The sequence below is a fragment of the Nyctibius grandis genome, chromosome 30 (assembly GCF_013368605.1).
Source record: "Nyctibius grandis isolate bNycGra1 chromosome 30, bNycGra1.pri, whole genome shotgun sequence".
Taxonomy (NCBI): domain Eukaryota; kingdom Metazoa; phylum Chordata; class Aves; order Nyctibiiformes; family Nyctibiidae; genus Nyctibius; species Nyctibius grandis.
In genome coordinates, this window is record NC_090687.1 from 5994353 (window position 1) to 6014784 (window position 20432).

General features: G+C 53.9%; 1 protein-coding gene across 7 annotated transcripts in view; it reads left to right on the top strand.

Annotated features, from left to right (window-relative positions):
- PAX5 (paired box 5) overlaps window positions 1-19719 on the top strand; it is a 111419-nt gene extending 91700 nt beyond the window's left edge. For all 7 annotated transcript variants that reach the window (XM_068420146.1, XM_068420148.1, XM_068420151.1 and 4 more), the window contains 2 exons: window positions 13478-13564; window positions 19646-19719. In XM_068420146.1, the coding sequence (XP_068276247.1) occupies window positions 13478-13564; window positions 19646-19719 (161 nt within the window). The remainder of the gene's footprint in view (window positions 1-13477; window positions 13565-19645) is intronic.
- Window positions 19720-20432: the final 713 nt, after the last annotated feature.

Below are 20432 nucleotides of genomic sequence, written 5' to 3' on the forward strand. Positions count from 1 at the left end.
GTCTCTGTGCAGCACGCGCTGAGGTGCCCACAAGGAGACCCACAAGGCTGGTGGTTCATTCAGTGTTACAGGTCCTACGTGCTGCTCACCTTCAAGCCATGCTGGTGATTATAAAAGCGACAGTGAGGATTTAAAAAGCCTTTTCAATCAATCAATCAATCAATCAATTTGAAAAGCTTTTTGTTGCTGCTGTCTTTTTTTTAATGTTACTGAACATTCTTCTGTCCCCTGCAAGCCGGTTGTTTTGAGCCCTGCTGTGCTGGCAGCTACAACAAACACGAGTCTTTGCCCCAAAATACCCAGAGCCAGAAATTTAAAGACAAGGCGCTTGTAGATGAGATGAGTTAAGAGCTTGCTCTCTGCTCCTGAATTGCATTAGCCCTGTAGGACCTGGCATCGGGAGCTGCCTGGCATGGTTTGCCCTCACCGAGGTGGCTCCCAGAGTCCCCTCCAGGCACCGAGGATGTCCCCTGTGCGTGGGGGCTGCGGGGTGCACTGCTCTCCTCCTCCTCTGGGAAGGCAGCAACAGCTTTACAAAGGGCTTCCTCACAGACGGGCTCTCAAAGCCAGCGGTGACAGCGGCTTCCCAGGCGATGCACCCCCAGTGTGCCAGCGGTGAGAGCTCGGTGTCCAGCCATGCGCCAGCACATAAAACACTTTGTCACTTCTGAGAATTCAGCTTTTAGAATCATAGAATCACAGAACGGTTTGGGTGGGAAGGGACCTTAAAGACCATCCAGTTCCAACCCCCCTGCCACAGGCAGGGACACCTTCCACCAGACCAGGTTGCTCCAAGCCCCATCCAACCTGGCCTTGAACACTGCCAGGGAGGGGGCAGCCACAGCTTCTCTGGGCAACCTGGGCCAGGCTCTCACCACCCTCACAGCAAAGAATTTCTTCCTCATATCTCATCTCAATCTCCCCTCTTTCAGTTTAAAACTGTTCCCCCTCTTGTCCTGTCACTCCATGCCCTTGTAAAAAGCTCTTCTCCCACTTTCCTGTAGCCCCTTCAGGTACTGGAAGGTGCTAGAAGGTCTCCCTGGAGCCTTCTCTTCTCCAGGCTGAACAGCCCCAGCTCTCTCAGCCTGTATCCATAGCAGAGGGGCTCCAGCCCTCTGAGCATCTCCGTGGCCTCCTCTGGACTCGCTCCAACAGCTCCGTGTCCTTCTTCTGTTGGTGCCCCAGAGCTGGACGCAGCACTGCAGGGGGGGTCTCCCGAGAGCGGAGCAGAGGGGCAGAATCCCCTCCCTGGCCCTGCTGGCCACGCTGCTGGGGATGCAGCCCAGGAGACAGTTGGCTTTCTGGGCTGCAAGCGCACATTGCCAGCTCATGTTGAGCTTCTCGTCACCCATCACCCCCAAGTCCTTCTCCTCAGGGCTGCTCTCAATCCATTCTTCGCCCAGCCTGTGTTTGTGCTTGGGATTGCCCCAACCCATGTGCAGGACCTTGCACTTGGCCTTGTTGAACTTCGTGCGGTCTGCACAGGCCCAGCTCTCCAGCCTGTCCAGGTCCCTCTGGATGGCATCCCATTTTCACTGTTGTGTCTCCTTGCGTTATGTCAGTACCCAGAGTTTAAAAAAATTGGAGATTACAGGAGCATCGCGATTACAAACAGCAAGTTGCGTGTACCAAGAGATGCATCTGGCTCTGGGGGGATCTGCCCAGCGTCGTGGCGTTAGGAAGCACTTGCCGGGTTGTCCTGCGACGAACTGGATGTCTCCTGCTTCCAGCATCTGCGTTGACAGGGGAATGCTGGAGGCCTGGTCCCCACACCCTCCCTCCGCCACTGCAGGACGACCCACGCAGAGGTTTTGGGGAGCTGCAGCCATTCTCCTGCAGAGCGTTACCTCCGAATTCAGCATTTTTACCTCTTGCTGGACCCATTTTCCAAGACTGTGGGCTTGATTTCTGTGTGAGGATTGCTGGAGGGAGTTTTGCTTGCAGTTAGGGCAGTTTGAACGTAGGACACCTGCCCTATGGTAAACTTCCAACGCTCAGAACTGATGTCTGTGGAGCAAACTGAAATTAAATATTTTGAGAATTAAGGAGGTTGTAGTGGAGTGGGAGTCGGCCTCTTCTCCCGGGCAACTAGAAATAGGACAAGAGGACACAGCCTCAAGCTTGGCCAGGGGAGGGTCAGGTTGGACATTAGGAAGCATTTGTTCTCAGCAAGGGTCATTAGCCACTGGAAGGGGCTGCCCAGGGAGGTGGTGGAGTCACCATCTCTGGAGGGGTTTAAGAAAAGCCTGGACATGGCACTTAGTGCCATGGTCTAGTTGATAAGGTGGTGTCAGGGCAACGGTTGGACTCGATGATCCCAGAGGGCTCTTCCAACCTGGTTGATCCTGTGATTCTGGGCACATTGAGACTTTATCAAAACAAGTGAAAATGCCGAGACGTTGCAGTAGGTTGCAGCGCAGAACGATGCAATGTTATACAATGGGTGCAAAAGAAACAAAATAGGGTAACGGGAAGAAAACCAAATTAAGTGAAAAATTTTAAGCAAAATGACATGCCTTAATAAAAATGAAGAGAGGCGCTCTGAGGACTGCCCTGTTTCTACAGCAGAACTTTCCCCTGAGAACGCATTTTAAAGTGGATGCCCTCAAGCTGTAAGAATTGGAGTTTGTGTTGGAAAACTGTTGTGTGCGCAGCCACATCGGGCGGGGGCAAACCCCTGGACGGAGGGATGCAGGTGGAAGAGTCCGAGGACGTGCCTCCCGCGTGCCCTGCTCACGGCAGGAGAAGAGGGACAGCCCGGACGGGGAAGCGAGGTGTCTCCAGAAGGAGAGATGCTTTGGTCACACTCAAAGAGTTATGGTCAACGGCTCGATGTCCAAGTGGAGACCAGTGACGAGTGGCGTTCCTCAGGGGTCGGTATTGGGATCGGTCGTGTTTAACATCTTTGTCGGCGACATGGACAGTGGGATTGAGTGTGAACTCAGCAAGTTTGCCGATGACACCAAGCTGTGCGGTGTGGTGACACGCTGGAGGGAAGGGATGGCATCCAGAGGGACCTGGACAGGCTGGAGAGCTGGGCCTGTGCGAACTGCATGGAGTTCAACAAGGCCAAGAGCAAGGTCCTGCACGTGGGTCGGGGCAATCCCAAGCACAAACACAGGCTGGGCGGAGAATGGATTGAGAGCAGCCCTGAGGAGAAGGACTTGGGGGTGATGGGTGACGAGAAGCTCAACATGAGCTGGCAATGTGCGCTCGCAGCCCAGAAAGCCACCCGTGTCCTGGGCTGCATCCCCAGCAGCGTGGCCAGCAGGGCGAGGGAGGGGATTCTGCCCCTCTGCTCCGCTCTCGGGAGACCCCCCTGCAGTGCTGCGTCCAGCTCTGGGGCCCCAACAGAAGGAGGACACGGAGCTGTTGGAGCAAGTCCAGAGGAGGCCACGGAGATGCTCAGAGGGCTGGAGCCCCTCTGCTCTGGAGACAGACTGAGAGAGCTGGGGCTGTTCAGCCTGGAGAAGAGAAGGCTCCGGGGAGACCTTCTAGCACCTTCCAGTGCCTGAGGGGCTACAGGAAAGCTGGAGAGGGGCTTTTTACAAGGGCAAGTAGTGACAGGACAAGAGGGAACAGTTTTAAACTGAAAGAGGGGAGATTGAGATATCAGGAAGCAATTCTTTGCTGTGAGGGTGGTGAGAGCCTGGCCCAGGTTGCCCAGAGAAGCTGTGGCTGCCCCCTCCCTGGCAGTGTTCAAGGCCAGGTTGGATGGGGCTTGGAGCAACCTGGTCTGGTGGAAGGTGTCCCTGCCTGTGGCAGGGGGATTGGAACTGGTTGGTCTTTAAGGTCCCTTCCAACCCCAACCCATCTGTGATTCTATGATTCGTGGCAGCAAATACAGCACTGGGCACTTTGCAAATAAGTCATCTGTCACCTGTGACTGCTGCAGGTTTGGGATCCAGCTCTGTACTGACTGCGGAGTAAGCTGGGAAATTTATATGTAACCCCCTTGATTCCTACATAAAAAGACTAAAATCACTGTGTGTGCTCATCCTTGGCACAGTTTTTGGCTGGCTGGGCTGGCTCAGGCCAGGCTACGTGGCTGCAGACATGGCTTGGGAACGGCTTTGGCTACAATTGCCAGCAGAGCGGCCACCGTGCCGGAGGACCGTGCCGCCGCGCTCCTGGAGATTGACCTGAGATTGGCTGACATGTTTTTTCTCTGCATTAGAAGGATGACTGTAACGTGGATGTGGTGTAAAACCAAAGCAGTGCTGTGAAAATCAAGTGAGAAATTATCTGTCTTCTGTCACTCAGGCACTTATTTGCATTGTGTTTGGTGTCAGAAAGAAAAACTGACATCTCTGCCGGGGCCGCGTCTCTGTATCTCAGAGCTTGCGCAAGCTCCCCGCGATGGCAGGAAGAACCAGAGGGGGAAAGCAGACCCTGCTGCTGTGCTAAAGCCGCAGCCCAGGGGTGGCTGGAGCCTGAAGTCCAGCAGTGTGCCCAGGTGGCCCAGAAGGCCAAAGGCATCCTGGCCTCTATTAGGAACAGTGTAGCCAGCCGGTCTGGGGAAGTGATCGTCCCTCTGTACTGGGCACTGGTGAGGCCACACCTTGAATCCTGTGTCCAGTTCTGTGCCCTGCACTTCAAGAGAGATGTTGAGGTGTTGGAGCGAGTCCAGAGGAGGGCGACCAAGCTGGTGAAGGGTCTGGAAGGTCTGACCTCCGAGGAACGGCTGAGGGAGCTGGGGTTGTTTAGCCTGGAGAAGAGGAGGCTCCGAGGTGACCTTATTGCAGTCTACAACTACCTGAAGGGAGGTTGTAGCGCAGTGGGAGTCGGCCTCTTCTCCCAGGCAACTAGCGATAGGACAAGAGGACACAGCCTCAAGCTTGGCCAGGGGAGGTTCAGGTTGGACATGAGGAAGCATTTCTTCTCAGCAAGGGTCATTAGCCATTGGAAGGGGCTGCCCAGGAAGGTGGTGGAGTCCCGTCTCTGGAGGTGTTTAAGAAAAGCCTGGACATGGCACTTAGTGCCCTGGTCTAGTTGCCATGGTGGTGTCAGGGCAATGGTTGGACTCGATGATCCCTGAGGGCTCATCCAACCTCATTGATTCTGTGATTCTGTGATTCTGTGTAATTGCAATGCCACCTTCTATGCAGACGAGTTGGGCAGTTGTCCTCCTGGTGCAGGGAGATAAATCTCTCCTAATGCAGTTCCAGTATGGTTGGTCTGTGGCACCACCTACCTTTGTTGTATTAAAGTTAAATACCTTTGTGTACAAAAGTTTAAAGTGCAACACAGCTAAAACCTACGTGCTAGCAGTAATTGCAGATGTAAATCTTTTTGTCACCCTGCAAAGACTAGGTGAGGTGTTTCATAAATATGTCAGGAGCGGCATTAAAATTTTATGGCAGGCGGCACGGGTCGAGAATAGTACAGTGACTTCACAGCAAGGTACGTCCACCTTAACCTACAACTCATTAGTCATTGATGGGATTTCTGTGCCTTGTAGCTTCTTGGAAATGAGGTGGCGTTACAAAAATCTGCATGTTACTGTTTTCTTAAAATATGACAACCTACTCAGAACCATTAAAAAATAAAATTGTACATCTTTGAGCAGGTGCTGGTTAATATAAGATAAAATAAGGGGGAAATACTGTCCAATCTGTATGATCATAAAATTATATAGAGCCTTCATTAGAAGTTAATTGGCAGTCTTGATGGGACTGGGAACTTTGGAGAGATGTTGTCTGAATGTGACCAAGTACCTTCCAACTGCAACTGCAATAAACTTCTGCTTGGCTGACAGGCAGGAAAAATGAGCTCGTGTACGGGCTAATTTAGTGTTGAAATCACATGTGTGACATTTGGGGTGATGGCTGCACCTAGACCATTCGTTGAGGGGTTAATGGATGGCTACAAGACATTACAGACGTGAGTAGGCTGTGCTTTTGGTGAGCGTAAGTGCACTGGTGGAAGGGGTCGTAGATGATAATAACCGATCTAGTGATCTGCTGGATTCATACAGCTATATATGCCTGTAGGTAATTGATCATGAAGGGTGTAGGAAGCGTTTTGAGCGGTACAGACACTAATTAATGGCGTGGCGTTGACAGCACTGAGTGGGATCCTGTGCGTCTGTGGCTGGCCGGGCTTTTGCAGTACATGGCAGCTCTGGGGGCTCTGTCTTGGCTACAGCTGGGTGAAATTTTTTGACGTAGTTTTATCGTACTGTGTTTGAAGAAGGCATGTAGAGGCTTAGAGGGCTTGGAACTGGCTGTTTGTCTTTTTTTTCATTGAAAGTCACAGAATCACAGAATCACAGAATGGTTAAAGGTTGGAAGGGACCTCTGGAGATCATCTAATCAAGAAGTGAGGATTTTGTTCTGTGTAAAGAAGTTTTACTTGGAAATCATTTGTGAGGGCTGTTCTTCTGGTGAAATCCGTCGCTTTCTATTTCATCCTCGAAGAAAGAAGAACATCAATTGTGCAGAAAACATTTCCCCTTTTCCATTAGTTAGCACTTTATCCACTTCTTTCCTGTGGGAATGGATGAATTGCTGGCGAGCGAGGGTCCGGAGGCCGGGAGCAGCTCCCCATTTCGATGCAGAGGCTCCCAGGCGTTATGAAAAGCCGCTTTCTTCTTTCAGAACTGCTCACTGAAGAGGTTTTTCCAAAACGACATTTTTTTCAGTCCCCTTGGGAAACGTTTCTTTTTCATTAAAGCTCCTTCCAAGCACAAACCAGCGATTCCGGGGCTGGCGCGTGGTGCAGAGCCTCCTCCCGTCCCACGGGACTTCTGTGGACGAAGAAAACACGAGGGACCAGGAGAAGACCTGGCAGATTACTGGTGGTCAGCCCGTGGCGTGCCCTGGGTTTCTAGTCCCCTGGGTTAAATACAGCTGATTTTTACAGATTAGAGCAGTATAAATCACTGGTTCTCTTGTTCGCTAATGAATGCTAAAATGGGAAGAAAGTCCAAGTTTCAGTCAAAACAAAAACCAGCAATAAAAATTACTTTGGACCAAATGAAAAATTCTTCCATTAAAAGCTACAGTTTCTTTTCCAGCTGAGATTTTTGGATTATTTTTTTCTTTTAACCTCACTGCACCCAATTTGAAAACTTAACATCTCTCTGAATTTAAAAGGAAAAGAAAATATTTGTTTGGAAAACATCTGATTTTTTTTTTAAATTAAAATTAAGCTTGGGGCTGTGTCCTCTTGTCCTGCCACTAGTTGCCTGGGAGAAGAGGCCGACTGTCCGCTACACCGTCCCTTCAGGTAGTTGTAGACTGCACTAAGGTCACCTCTGAGCCTCCTCTTCTCCAGGCTAAACACCCCCAGCTCCCTCAGCCGTTCCTCGGAGGTCAGACCCTCCAGACCCTTCACCAGCTTGGTCGCCCTCCTCTGGACTCGCTCCAACACCTCAACATCTCTCTTGAAGTGTGTGGGGTTGTTGTGGCCCAAGTGTCAGACCCGGCACTTGTTCTTGTTGAACCTCACGCCGTTGGTCGCGGCCCATCTATCCAACCTGTCCAGATCCCTCTGTAGGGCCTTCCTACCCTCCAGCAGATCGACGCTCCCACCCAGCTTGGTGTGATCTGCCAAAATCTCTCGGGCAGTGCTGGCGTATGGCAAGAAGCCTCTTCTGCTGCTGTCCCGTGGTTTATATCCACCTCCCACGCAGGCGGTGCCTGACCCTGTCGCACGCAGGACTTCCGTTCAGCCCTGCTCCCTGCACGGTCGAGCTTATCTCAGCTGCCGGGGTAGTGATTGTTATTGGAATTTGCTGAAGAAATTTATGATCCATGTGATTACTTCCACAAAAGAAAACGATAGAAAACTAATAAAAGCCATGAGAATGTTAATTTTAAGAAGTTACAGTAAGGTCCTTTGCCACAAGGGGAAGGTAGAGACGCTGCTGGGAGGTCGGCGTGGAGAGGGAGAGGGGTTCATCTACAGGGGCTCAACTTTGGGACAAGTACAGCAGGTTATTTTTGAATTTACCCTGGACCCCAACGAGGAATGGGCACAGTGTTGCTGTTCCTGGCCAGACTACCTGAAGGGAAGTTGTAGTGAAGTGGGAGCTGGCCTCTTCTCCCGGGCAACTAGCGATAGGACAAGAAGACACAGCCTCAAGCTTGGCCAGGGGAGGTTCAGGTTGGACATTAGGAAGAATTTCTTTTCAGAAAGGGTCATTAGCCATTGGAAGGGGCTGCCCAGGGAGGTGGTGGAGTCACCATCTCTGGAGGGGTTTAAGAAAAGCCTGGACATGGCACTTAGTGCCCTGGTCTAATTGACATGGTGGTGTCAGGGCAACGGTTGGACTCAATGATCCCTGAGATCTCTTCCAACCTGATTGATTCTGTGATTCTGTGACTCTGGTTTTTGTCCCACAACCTCCCACTCTTGTCCCAGACGCAGCTGCATTTAGCGAACACCGTTTCTCCTGGTTGGTTTGAATTTTCTGCCAAAGCGAAGGGCTAAATGAGATGCTGTCCTAAACCTGGAGCTCGGATGGCAGAAGGACCCAGCTAATGGACAAAACCAGCGGCTGGGATGAGTCCGGCAGGAGGGATGGCACAGCAGCCATGCAGCTGACTCTGGCTGAGCTGTACTGGCTGTAGAGCTTCTGAATCGTGGGGTCTTCTGAGACTCTGGGGACTGGAGCGATATGTTGAACATGGAAGTGACACACAAAACTTCTTTGTCAAGTATTTTTTCAAATTTTGCGTTTCAATCCAAAGGTGCCAGCAGCTGGGCAACAAGCATGGCTGGTGTTTGACTAGGCTGCTGGTTTCTGCTGGTGTTAAGTGCCAGGTGGCCCTAAGAAGACAAGGCTGAAGGACAAATTCATAACTGTGGTGTTACCTGATGGGACCACAGGCAGGTGCTTTGTGCAGTGAGTAGTGGTAGTGCCGTGACAGCGGCCAGGCTGTGGATCAGGGGCCCAAGGAAGATGTGAAATCTCCATCCTGGGAGACTTGTACACCCTGGCTGGACATGGCCTACGTCAAAGCTGGCCCTGCTTTGAGCAGGGGTTTGGAGCAGATAACCTGCAAGGGCCCCATACAACTTACATTACTCTGTGGCTACAGCATCCATGTTTAAAAAAATCAGATGGCAAATAATTTGCACCCCCCTCCCGCCTGCCAAGGTCCAGAGCTGGCGGAGTTTGGCTCTGTGTCTGTCCCACTGCGCAGCCAGCTGTCGCACAGCTCTGCCGTCCCTTTTGCCCTCTGCCCATCCTCCTGCCTTTTGGCCGGGGAGGAGGGTTCCCAGCACCCTCCTGAGGCCGGCACCGGTGCACAGAGGTGCCTGCATCCTCCCCTGCAAGGGCAGTTCTCTAAAGCCGTGGCAGTTTGAAAGACACCGTGAAATGAAGAGTGGTCTTCATTTCAAGACCACTTCAAGAAAGATGTTGAGGTGTTGGAGCGAGTCCAGAGGAGGGCGACCAAGCTGGTGGAGGGTCTGGAGGGTCTGACCTCCGAGGAACGGCTGAGGGAGCTGGGGGTGTTTAGCCTGGAGAAGAGGAGGCTCCGAGGTGACCTTAGTGCAGTCTACAACTACCTGAAGGGAGGTTGTAGTGAAGTGGGAGTCAGCCTCTTCTCCCAGGCAACCAGCAATAGGACAAGAGGACACAGCCTCAAGCTTGGCCAGGGGAGGTTCAGGTTGGACATTAGGAAGCATTTCTTCTCAGGAAGGGTCATTAGCCATTGGAAGGGGCTGCCCAGGGAGGTGGTGGAGTCACCATCTCTGGATGTGTTTAAGAAAAGCCTGGACATGGCACTTAGTGCCCTGGTCTAGTTGCCATGGTGGTGTCAGGGCAATGGTTGAACTCGATGATCCCAGAGGGCTCTTCCAACCTCATTGATTGTGTGATTCTGTCTTCAGCTCATGGTTCCTGAGGTTTTTGAGCTCATGCTTTTCTGTTTTTCTGCACATCACAAAGGAAACCTGCAGGAAGCTTTACAGTCAAACAGGCTGGTAACCGTGAGCTTATAATCCCCAGGGAAAACGCTGCAGAACGGATAACGCTGCTTTGCCCGCAGCAGCGGGTCCATCCACCACCATCAGGGTCTGTCCCTGGGGCTCACCCTGTGGGCAGGAGGCTGTGTGTCCGTCCCGCCGTCTTGGGGCAGAGGGCATCGCTGCTGCTACAAGGGATGTTACTGGGATGCTGCCAGTCCCCCGCCCCTCTGCCTCTGGTGACGATGGGGGGCTCTGACCCCTTTCGGGCTACGGATGCATAGTGGCAGCGTGGGGTCAGGTCTGCAGCGAGAGGTGGGCTCACTCCGGCAGAAGCCCCTTCGTTTGGTGTCTTTGTGTCTTGGTGACGCCAGAGTGGCTGAGGAGGGGGGCTTGCCGTCCCACCCCCTCCTGGCAGCACCACGCACGCGTGTGCGACACGTGTGCGGTCCCCGGGCAGCTGATCCGTTGTGTTTTTGGGTGGGGAGAGGGCTGGTTGCTGAGCGGCGCTGTCAAGAAGTGTAGCTGACGGACTGGGAATATCTGGTGGAAGTCACGAGGCGTTCACACGGCGTTCGTTCGTCTGGCTCCGCTTCGCTTGTGGCTGTACCATTTGTCTGCCCCGGTGCTGCGATGGTAGCAGCAGAGCTCAAGACTTTCCCCCCCACACTTCTCCTTTTCCCCTCCCCTCTCTCGTATTTCTTTTCTCTCATTTTCCTTCCTGACCCCCCCTTCTCTCTCTCTTTTTTTTCCCCCTGCAAGGCTGATGGATATGCAGAGTATGTTAAGAAGCAAGCAACACTGTCACCGAGCTGATGGTGCTCAGTGACTCCTCGAGCTCCTGGCTGGTCTGTACTGCAGGAGCTTGACACCCTGACCACTGAGGCATAAAAAACAGAGAATTGGAAGCCTCAGCCTGACAGGCACCGGAGCATCCCCCAGAGAGGGCCCACGATGAGTGTCTGTGTGCGAGTGCGGGGATGGTGGGGGAGGAGAGCGAGGCGGGAGAGGATGGAACAATGAGATGTCAGCCCTGCGCAGCGCTGGTGGGCACTGGGGGAGCTCTGCCCCTGCCCGGCGTCGGTGCAGGACGGATCGGGTCGGTGTGGCCGTGGAGGACGGGAGAGGGGGGCGGCGGGTGCAAAGGGGAGGCAGGGAGAGCGGTGGGACAGCTGGGAACGAGGGGTTGGTCCTGTCCCCAGAGGGGTACAGCCCGCAGCGGGGATCGGGGTCCGTCCTCCTGTCCCGTCTGCCCCGTCCCTCTGTCCGTGCACTGCAGCTCCAGGGGGGGATGTGGCAGCGGGACTTGCTCCCGTTGTCTCTCACGTGCCGTGTCGGTCAGGCAGTGCAGCTGTCCTGGGCTAAATCTCTGCGTTTCTCGCTGCCCCGTGCAAACGAAGAGGTGACGCCGTTGGGACAGGCGGTGTGCGAGCCCCCCCCCATAGAAGAGGCACCCCCAGGATGAAGGGGATTTTCTGTGGCACACGCTGGGAGGAGGACCTGGTTGTGAGCCTTCACGGGCTGGGAAGGATCGCACCATAGAGGGCTCTGGGTGGGCAGCCAGCCTCGGGTGGGGAGGCAGAAGAAGGGACCAGAGAGGAGCCGCGGTGTCCTGCCAGAGGGAGCTTGCTCCCTGGCTGGTGGGCGGCAGCGGGGACACCTTTGCCAAGTGTCCCCGGTACCTCGGGTGGCTCCTGACATCTCTTCTGGCTTCACCGTCTTCACCATGCCCCACTGTTTTAGAGTGAGCACTGTGATGGGGGTAACCTCCACCTACTGAAGTCATCTCTCCTCCAGGACGGGCAGCGGAGAGGAGACGTGCTAACGATGTACTTCACCGGGGGTTGCGATGCCTCGGCCAGAGCATCGTCCTGGGGCCAGTGGGTCAGCAACCCGCCAGAACCTGAGCGAGGAGGCCACTCGTGGGCCTGGGGACCCGGTCGTCATCCCCAGGGCAGGTCTGTGGGTTGAGCCGGTTTGGGGGTGTTGAGCCCCGGGAGCTGGAGGTGCGGCGGCAGGGGTCTGCTGCTCCGCTGGGGGAAAGGCTGTGTTTGGGGTGGGGGCTGCACCAGCGCTGAGGACCAGGACAGGTGAAGGTCACAGCGAGCATCTTCTGCTGCAGCCTCGCAGCTCTCTCCTCCTCTTGCCTACTCCTTCTCCTGCCGCGCCGCGTTGGGTGTGCATATATTTGTGTGTGAGAGAGGGAGAGGAGAGGAGGAAGAAAGAGAGGAGGAGAGGGGGGAACTGTCATTCGTGGAAGATTTCCCAATAAATCAGCAGCGGTGTTGGTGTTTGCATGGTGGTGGAGCCAGGTTGCCCTGCCCAGGGTCGGAGCCCCATGGTGCAAGGCTCTGTCCTGAAGAGCTTGCAGCTGAAGTATGAAACAGGAGCTGACATGTGAAGAGAACAAACAGATGGGGAGAGCGGGAGCTGGTGAGGAGATAAATAGCAATAACTCTTTGATCCTTTTTTTGTGCCTTTGTCTGGAGGGCTTCGAAGCCACCCGAAACTGATGCGAGCGTCCCTGTCCTTGGGATGCAGTGATGGACGGCTGTCTGGGACCAAGACCATGTTCTCCTGGAGAGCCCGGAAGGGTACCCGGTATCTAGATTAGCTGGTTAATATTCTCCTGACAGCAGAGAGCCTGTCTGAGCAGCCCTGTCCTCAAATTGTGTTTCTTGCCCTACAACTACCTGAAGGGCAGTTGTAATGCAGTGGGAGTTGGCCTCTTCTCCCGGGCAACTAGCGATAGGACAAGACGACACAGCCTCAAGCTTGGCCAGGGGAGGTTCAGGTTGGACATTAGGAAGCATTTCTTCTCAGAAAGGGTTATTAGCCATTGGAAGGGGCTGCCCAGGGAGGTGGTGGAGTCACCATCTCTGGAGGGGTTTAAGAAAAGCCTGGACATGGCCCTTAGTGCCCTGGTCTAGTTGCCATGGTGGTGTCAGGGCAATGGTTGGACTCGATGATCCCAGAGGGCTCTTCCAACCTGATTGATTCTGTGATTCTGTGCTGCAGGACCAGCCCTGTCCGTGTGTCCCAGGGTCCTCTCCATCCCTCCTCGCTCTCTTGCTCCTGCAGCACCGTCTGCCTGAGAAAATCCCACCAGCTCAGCAGGCCTGGGCTGCAAAGGACGCGTCAAAGGCGGCTACACCCACTTACCACAGGAGGAAATCCTTTGCTGTGAGGGTGGTGAGACCCTGGCCCAGGTTGCCCAGAGAAGCTGTGGCTGCCCCCTCCCTGGCAGTGTTCAAGGCCAGGTTGGATGGGGCTTGGAGCAACCTGGTCTGGTGGAAGGTGTCCCTGCCTGCGGCAGGGGGGTTGGAACTAGGTAGTCGTTAAGGTCCCTTCCAACCCAAACCGTTCTATGATTCTATGATTCTATGATTCTATTTAGTAACTCACCCACCCATATTGCCCCTCCTCAGAGGGCGGGCAGCAGGGCTTTTACTAGGGCCATCATTGGAGCACAGCACGCTGAGTAGCTCCCTTCCCCACAGCGGTAACCGCGGTCTCAAATCAAATGATCTTTTGTTTTGTCTCTTTCTCTCTGACTTAGGGAGCGAGTTTTCTGGGAGCCCCTACAGCCACCCGCAATACTCCACGTACAACGACTCCTGGAGGTTCCCCAACCCGGGACTCCTGGGTAAGTTGCTGTCCCCAGTGCGGGGGCTCACGCAGGATCATGGCCCTCATGTGAAGGATAAACATAATCCATTTTACACCACTGTCAAAAGCTGGCCCACTTTGACCTTATATACATGTAGCATGCAGTAATTAGAATTTTTCCCTGCATAATTTGCATGGATGAGGTAAGTAAAATACCAATTAATTGTCATCTCTCAACGCAGGAGTAGCATGCCTTAGAGATTTCCAGATTTATGGATGACAGGGCTGTTATATGTGACCTCCAGCAGCGAAATAATCCTGAATTTTTGCCATACTTTTTTTTTCCACCCGGTTTCTTTGTTTTAAATAATTGAGTCCCCATGTAATTGAGCCACCCAGGCTGTATTCATCATGGCTCTTGTCCTTAAACAAATCCTCGGGGAGCAATAGGTAGCCTCCGCCTCCCGTGCCATGGTGCCGCGGTAACGCCGCGATTCGCCGTGCCACGTTTAAGGGTTTGTTAGTGCTTCCACCATCAATCAGCAGACAGGTCTCCAGCTGATACGGGCGGGCAAAGCCGGGGGAGTCCCTGCGCTTCAACCAGCAGTTTCCATGGCCACAGCCGGCCGTGCCTGCGGGGTTTGGGCTTGGCCGTGTGGGGAAGATGCTTTGGCCGCTCCTTTGGCTGCGGGAGAGCTGCTCTAGCAAAGCTCCTCTGCGAGGACGGGCCTGGGGAGCCAGGCTTTGGGTGGCTTTTTAAACTTTGCTTGCAAAAACTGGTGAAGAAACTGGCATGATATTAAAAATAAATGAAAACCCAGCCCCAAGGCGGCCCTTCCCCGTGGAAAGGGGGCTTCTTGCGAGGCTCCTGGGATGCGCACCGTGCTCCTGCCTGAAGGTGCACACCTCCATGGGAGAGGACATGGGCACCGGAGCAGCACCAGAGCTAGCCCAGAGCTGCACCAGAGCCGCACCGGAGCCAGCCCAGAGCTCCACGCTGCCCGCAGGGATGGAGCCTGGAGAAGAGGAGGCTCAGAGGTGACCTTATTGCAGTCTACAACTACCTGAAGGAAGGTTGTAGTGGGGTGGGAGTCGGCCTCTTCTCCCAGGCAACCAGCGATAGGACAAGAGGACACAGCCTCAAGCTTGGCCAGGGGAGGGTCAGGTTGGACATTAGGAAGCATTTCTTCTCAGCAAGGGTCATTAGCCATTGGAAGGGGCTGCCCAGGGAGGTGGTGGAGTCACCATCTCTGGATGTGTTTAAGAAAAGCCTGGACATGGCACTTAGTGCCCTGGTCTAGTTGCCATGGTGGTGTCAGGGCAATGGTTGGACTCGATGATCCCAGAGGGCTCTTCCAACCTGATTGATTTTATGATTCTGTGATTCTGTCGTCTGGTGGAAGGTGTCCCTGCCTGTGGCAGGGGGTTGGAACTAGATGATCTTTAAGGTCCCTTCCAACCCAAACCATTCTATGACTCTGTGATTCTGTGATTTTTTTGCTGGTGGGAGTTGTTATGTACAGTCTTGGCCTCCTTGTTTTTATCCTCTTCGAAACACTTTGTTTTGATATTTTCAAAATCTTTCATTTCAGTAAACACAAACTCAGTCACTGCACAGATGATGTATTACTTTGCAATGACACACTGGTTTGGAGTTAGGAGACTGGAAGTTTTGATGCATCAAAAAGAAAAAGAAATGGGAATTTTTTTTGTTCTGCAGCAAGTCCTAGGCATGAACTTACCGTTCCAGGCCACAAAACTGGGAGTGCTGATGTTCCCTGGAGGAGAATCCCCTTGTCTGGCCACTGGTTGAGAGCTGGGGTAGCCTGTGCCTCCCTGTGCTGCTCGAGCGCCCCATGGGCACCGTGTAGGAGCTGGGCAGTGAGGTCTTGGTGAGCTGAACCTCAGGATCCCGTTCCATTTCAAGCCTCTCTGTCAGAAAAGCACCAACAGCAAAATGGTGGTCGGTTTGGAAAGGCATTTGTTAGAAGTCACCGTCACACCACACAGGGCATCGCCAAGGTCCGTGACCCAACGCCTAGGTGGGGAAGTGCAGCCTGGTGCACCGTGCTGGAGAGCAAGGCCAGTGGGCTGGTGCTCCAGGAGACACCGCAAGGTCCGGGTACAGCTGTGGGACCTGTGTGAGGATGTCTCTGTGTTTGGCCGTGGGGGTCGGACACGTCTCTTGTGCCCTGCAGAGATCCCTCTGCCCCAGCTCTGCCTTTGTCCCTGGGAGCCTGATCCCACGCTCCCTTCTCCCGAGGGGCCCACGAACCCCACCGGTCACTCAGCGCAAGTAGAGCCTTAAAAATCCTGCTCCAGGTCTCCTTGCGCACCCAGAAGGCACCGTGTGACGAGCCTGGGCGCCCGTGGCAGAGAGGAGGTTAATTTACACGATATCCAGGACGCTTCCACTCTTCTCTGGAGTACACGTGAGCGCGTTCAGTGATTCTCTCCTGAGAGCAAGCTCTGGCAGTATCAGCCTCAAAGCAGAAACCTTGACAAAATTAATCAGGGCTGGTACATGGACTGACACAGTTTGTTTTACTAAGTCCCGCTCCCTTCACCGAGATGGAAGTGTAATACTGTAAGCACTTAGCAGCGCCCACGTTCAATTAATTCCCTGCGCTGGCAGGAAGGAATTGCACCGCAGCAATCACGCCAGGCTGAGACCTGTGGAAGAGGAGCTGAGAGGAGAGATGCCGTGATTTGGAAGTGGCAGGGTGAAAGGATGCTTGGGTTGAGAAATGATTTGGTGGGGGGGATAAAGAGAACAGGAACAGAGCGAGCTGAGGACTCTGCGCCGGGCAACCCACCCTCACCTACCCCAGCTGGCGCGGGAACCGATGCGAACGGGTGACCGCGCTCCCTCCTCGCCGGGTTGCCGTGCCCCATAGCTGTTACATGGGGCAGGTAGCAACGTTCTTCTCATTCACAGAATCACAGAATCAATCAGGTTGGAAGAGCCCTCTGGGATCATCGAGTCCAACCATTGCCCTGACACCACCATGTCAACTAGACCAGGGCACTAAGTGCCTTGTCCAGGCTTTTCTTAAACCCCTCCAGAGATGGTGACTCCACCACCTCCCTGGGCAGCCCCTTCCAATGGCTAATGGCCCTTGCTGAGAAGAAATGCTTCCTCATGTCCAACCTGAACCTCCCCTGGCGAGGTCCAACCTGAACCTTGTGCAAGGGGAGGTGACCAAGCTGCCATCCTCGAGGGTGGTCAGCAGAAGCGTGGGCAGAAGAAGCCAGTTCCCCACTGCAGCATCTTCCTGCCCTCCCGTCCCGTCATCGGCCCTGGTGACACCCACACCCAGCTCTGCGGCAGGAGCACGACAGCCTGTGCTGCGCGGGGTGGCTCAGTCCCACCCCAGCTGTGGATAGAGTGAGGACAGAGCCTGAGTTTCCCGAGGGATGTGCTGGGAAGAGGATGCAGACCCGGGCCGCTGGCGTGGCGTCTGGCTCGGTGGCTGTAGCAGGTGTCCCCATCTCAAAGCCAGAAGAGGTGGTGGGGAAAGGGACATCTTTTTTCTTTTTTTTTTTCTTTTTCCCCCACTGTGCTGTGAACGACCTGCAAGTGAAACAATGCAGGGATGCACATGGAGGCACGCACAAGCGCACGGGAAGCGAGCACGTGGCATGTCTGGGGCTCAGCGTGTCACCGTCGGCATGGGGTCAGCTCAGTGTAGGGTCAGAAAAACGATTCAATTTCGTGCTGGGTTGTTACAATAAATTCTTTACCATTTTTGCTCGTCACATTCGGGTTTCACAGAATCACAGAATGGTTAAGGGTTGGAAGGGGCCTCTGGGGATCACCCAGTCCAACCCCTGCCCAAGCAGGGTCACCCAGAGCACGTTGCACAGGGTTGTGTCCAGGTGGGTTTTGAATATCTCCAGAGAAGGAGACTCCCCACTCTCCCTGGGCAGCCTGTGCCAGGGCTCTGGCACCCTCACAGTAAAGAAGTTCCTCCTCATATTCAGATGGAACTTCCCATGTTTCAGCTTGTGCCCATTGCCCCTTGTCCTGTCACTGGGCACCACTGAGAAGAGTCTGGTCCCCTCCTCTTGACACCCCCCACTAAGGTATCTGTAAGCATTGATAAGATCCCCTCTCAGTCTGCTCTTCTCCAGCTGAACAGCCCCAGCTCCCTCAGCCTCTCCTGGTAGCAGAGATGCTCCAGCCCTCTGACCATCTCCGTGCACCTTCGCTGGACTCTCTCCAGTAGCTCCTGGTCTGTCTTGAACTGGGGGGCCCAGAACTGCTCAGTTACTCCAAGTGTGGTCTCACCAGGGCCATGTAGAGGGGCAGGAGAACCTCCCTTGACCTGCTGCCTACACTCTTCCTCACGCACCCCAGGACACCATTGGCCTTCCTGGCCTCAAGGGCACATTGTTGGCTCATGGGGAACTTGTTGTCCACCAGAACACCCAGGTCCTTCTCTTTCGTTTGAGGTGGCGTCCCCACTCCCGCCTGGACCTGGCCCCGGTGCTGGCACGGCGTCCTGCAAGGGCAGCGCTGGGAGTCGGTCAATTAGGATTAGATTCAGTTCTTCTGTGGGTTTTCTGTGGAAAGATTAGAGAACAAGTAGGGGCCAGAAATGGCTGTGTCAAGAAATAAATTGATGGTGGTGTGAATTAGAAAGGAAAAAATGACAGCAGGACGGATAAGTCTGTTCTGGATGGGGGCATGGTGACAGGGAGGGAGAGGGAATGCTTTGTGATGTGATGTTTTCATTTTTCACTTTAAATACAAGCTTTTTTGATTTCGCTGCTGAAAGGCAAGCCGGAAAAATCAAACTTGAGAGACGCGTAAAGCCTTTGGAAAGCGTGAGAGAAATATTGGGCTTTGGTAGCTGCACTGAGTCGGAACAGCATTGGAGGAAGAGGGAGAGGGGGAGCGAAGGCCCTGACCCCAAAAAGACCCTTTTACCCCAAAACCTCGGGAAGCACAGCACCCGGCTCTGCTGGGACCCAGGCATTGCTCCGTGATTCTGTGATTCTGTGAAAGAGAAAGTCACCAATATTTTCTGCAAACAATTTCTCCCTTCAACAAATGTATTGGATGCCAAAGGACTTTCCCTGGCAGGCAGAGGCTGGTGCAGTGTTGTGATCCCAGAGCAGATCTGGTAGCACAGACTTGGCATTTCTTTCTGGAGCTCCAAGGTTACTGCCAGAGCTAAGCAAATCCGGGGGGTTATTCCCTGATAGAAGTAGTTTGAGAAAAGGGGGAGTTGTTGTTGAGTCGAGTGAAATATGTTGAATGCTTTGGGGCTCAACCTCCTCTTCCTCCCAAAATGAGGGGAAAAATAAATCACAGAATCACAGAATCAATGAGGTTGGAAGAGCCCTCTGGGATCATCGAGTCCAACCGTTGCCCTGACACCACCATGTCAACTAGACCAGGGCACTAAGTGCCATGTCCAGTCTTTTCTTAAACCCCTCCAGAGATGGTGACTCCACCACCTCCCTGGGCAGCCCCTTCCAATGGCTAATGACCCTTGCTGAGAAGAAATGCTTCCTAATGTCCAACCTGACCCTCCCCTGGTGAAGCTTGAGGCTGTGTCCTCTTGTCCTATCGCTAGTTGCCTGGGAGAAGAGGCCGACTCCCACTTTGCTACAACCTCCCTTCAGGTAGTTGTAGACTGCACCTCTGAGCCTCCTCTTCTCCAGGCTAAACACCCCCAGCTCCCTCAGCCGTTCCTCGGAGGTCAGACCCTCCAGACCCTTCACCAGCTTGGTCGCCCTGGTCAGAGAAGTGAGAGTGCGGTGATGTGTTGGGGCTGGGACGTTCAGACCTTCCATTCTGAACAGTAGTTCACGTTTTTTGTGAAGTAAATGGAACTAACGTTTGGGGTGGAGGAAGGGAACCAAGGGCAAAGCAGTGCTAGCACCCTTCTCGCGCAGAATCAGCAATGGTTGGACTCGATGATCCCAGAGTCTCTTCCAACCTAATTGATTCTGTGATTCTGTAGTGTGACTTTTTACTCTAATTACCTGACCTTCATTACTGTGAGTCCAAGCTCATGCCGGAGAGCTCCCTGCCACCCTTGTCGGCGCGCCGCGGGCTGGCACCTCTCCACCTTTGTCTTCCTTGCGCCTGTCTCTTCTCTTGCAGGCTCCCCATACTACTACAGTGCCGCGGCCCGCGGGGCAGCCCCGCCGGCCACCGCCGCCTACGACCGCCACTGACGCCGGAGCCGGGCGCCGGCACGGACCACGTGGGCCACCTCGCCGCAGCCGTGGGCCACCTGGGCGCAGCCGCGCCAACCACGATGGGGACGGTGCCGAGCGGGATCGTGCCGGTTGGAATTTCGCTCTTTAATCTTGTCGAACTGATCGTTGTTGTGTTCTTAAGTCTGGCCGTGTTGGCTGGGTCTCAAAGGAGCAGGAGGACACGGTTCTCCCGGCGCTCTGTGCGATGAAAACGCGCGGTAGCTCTACGTCTTTCGCAGCCGGCTGGCTACTGCTTTGCTCGCCTGCGGGTGCCACGGCTGCGTCTGGGGATAAGGAAGAGGTGTGAGCAGCCCCCCTCAGGGCGGCTTCCTCTTGCTGCCCACTGAAACAGGCTGTGACACTCAAGGCAATTTCCTTTCCTTTTATTTTTAATTTTTTTAATTTTTTTTTTTGTGTGGCAAAGAAAAAATTCATTCTTCTCCATTTTACACAAGCACCACTGTAAATACTCGCTTGTTTGTAGTACTATAAGAGTGGCTTAAGCGTAAGCAGCGACGTTGTACAAACACGAACCCAAAACGCATCTGAAAACGCGTTTTGAAACCGGTGCACTGATTCAAAGAATTCAGTAAGCTTTAAGCAGCTTTGAACCAGGTTAACACTCATCGTGGCTGTGTTTTGGGCTGGTGTCTCTGTATGGAGCATCCTATCCGACAGCCATGTGCGAT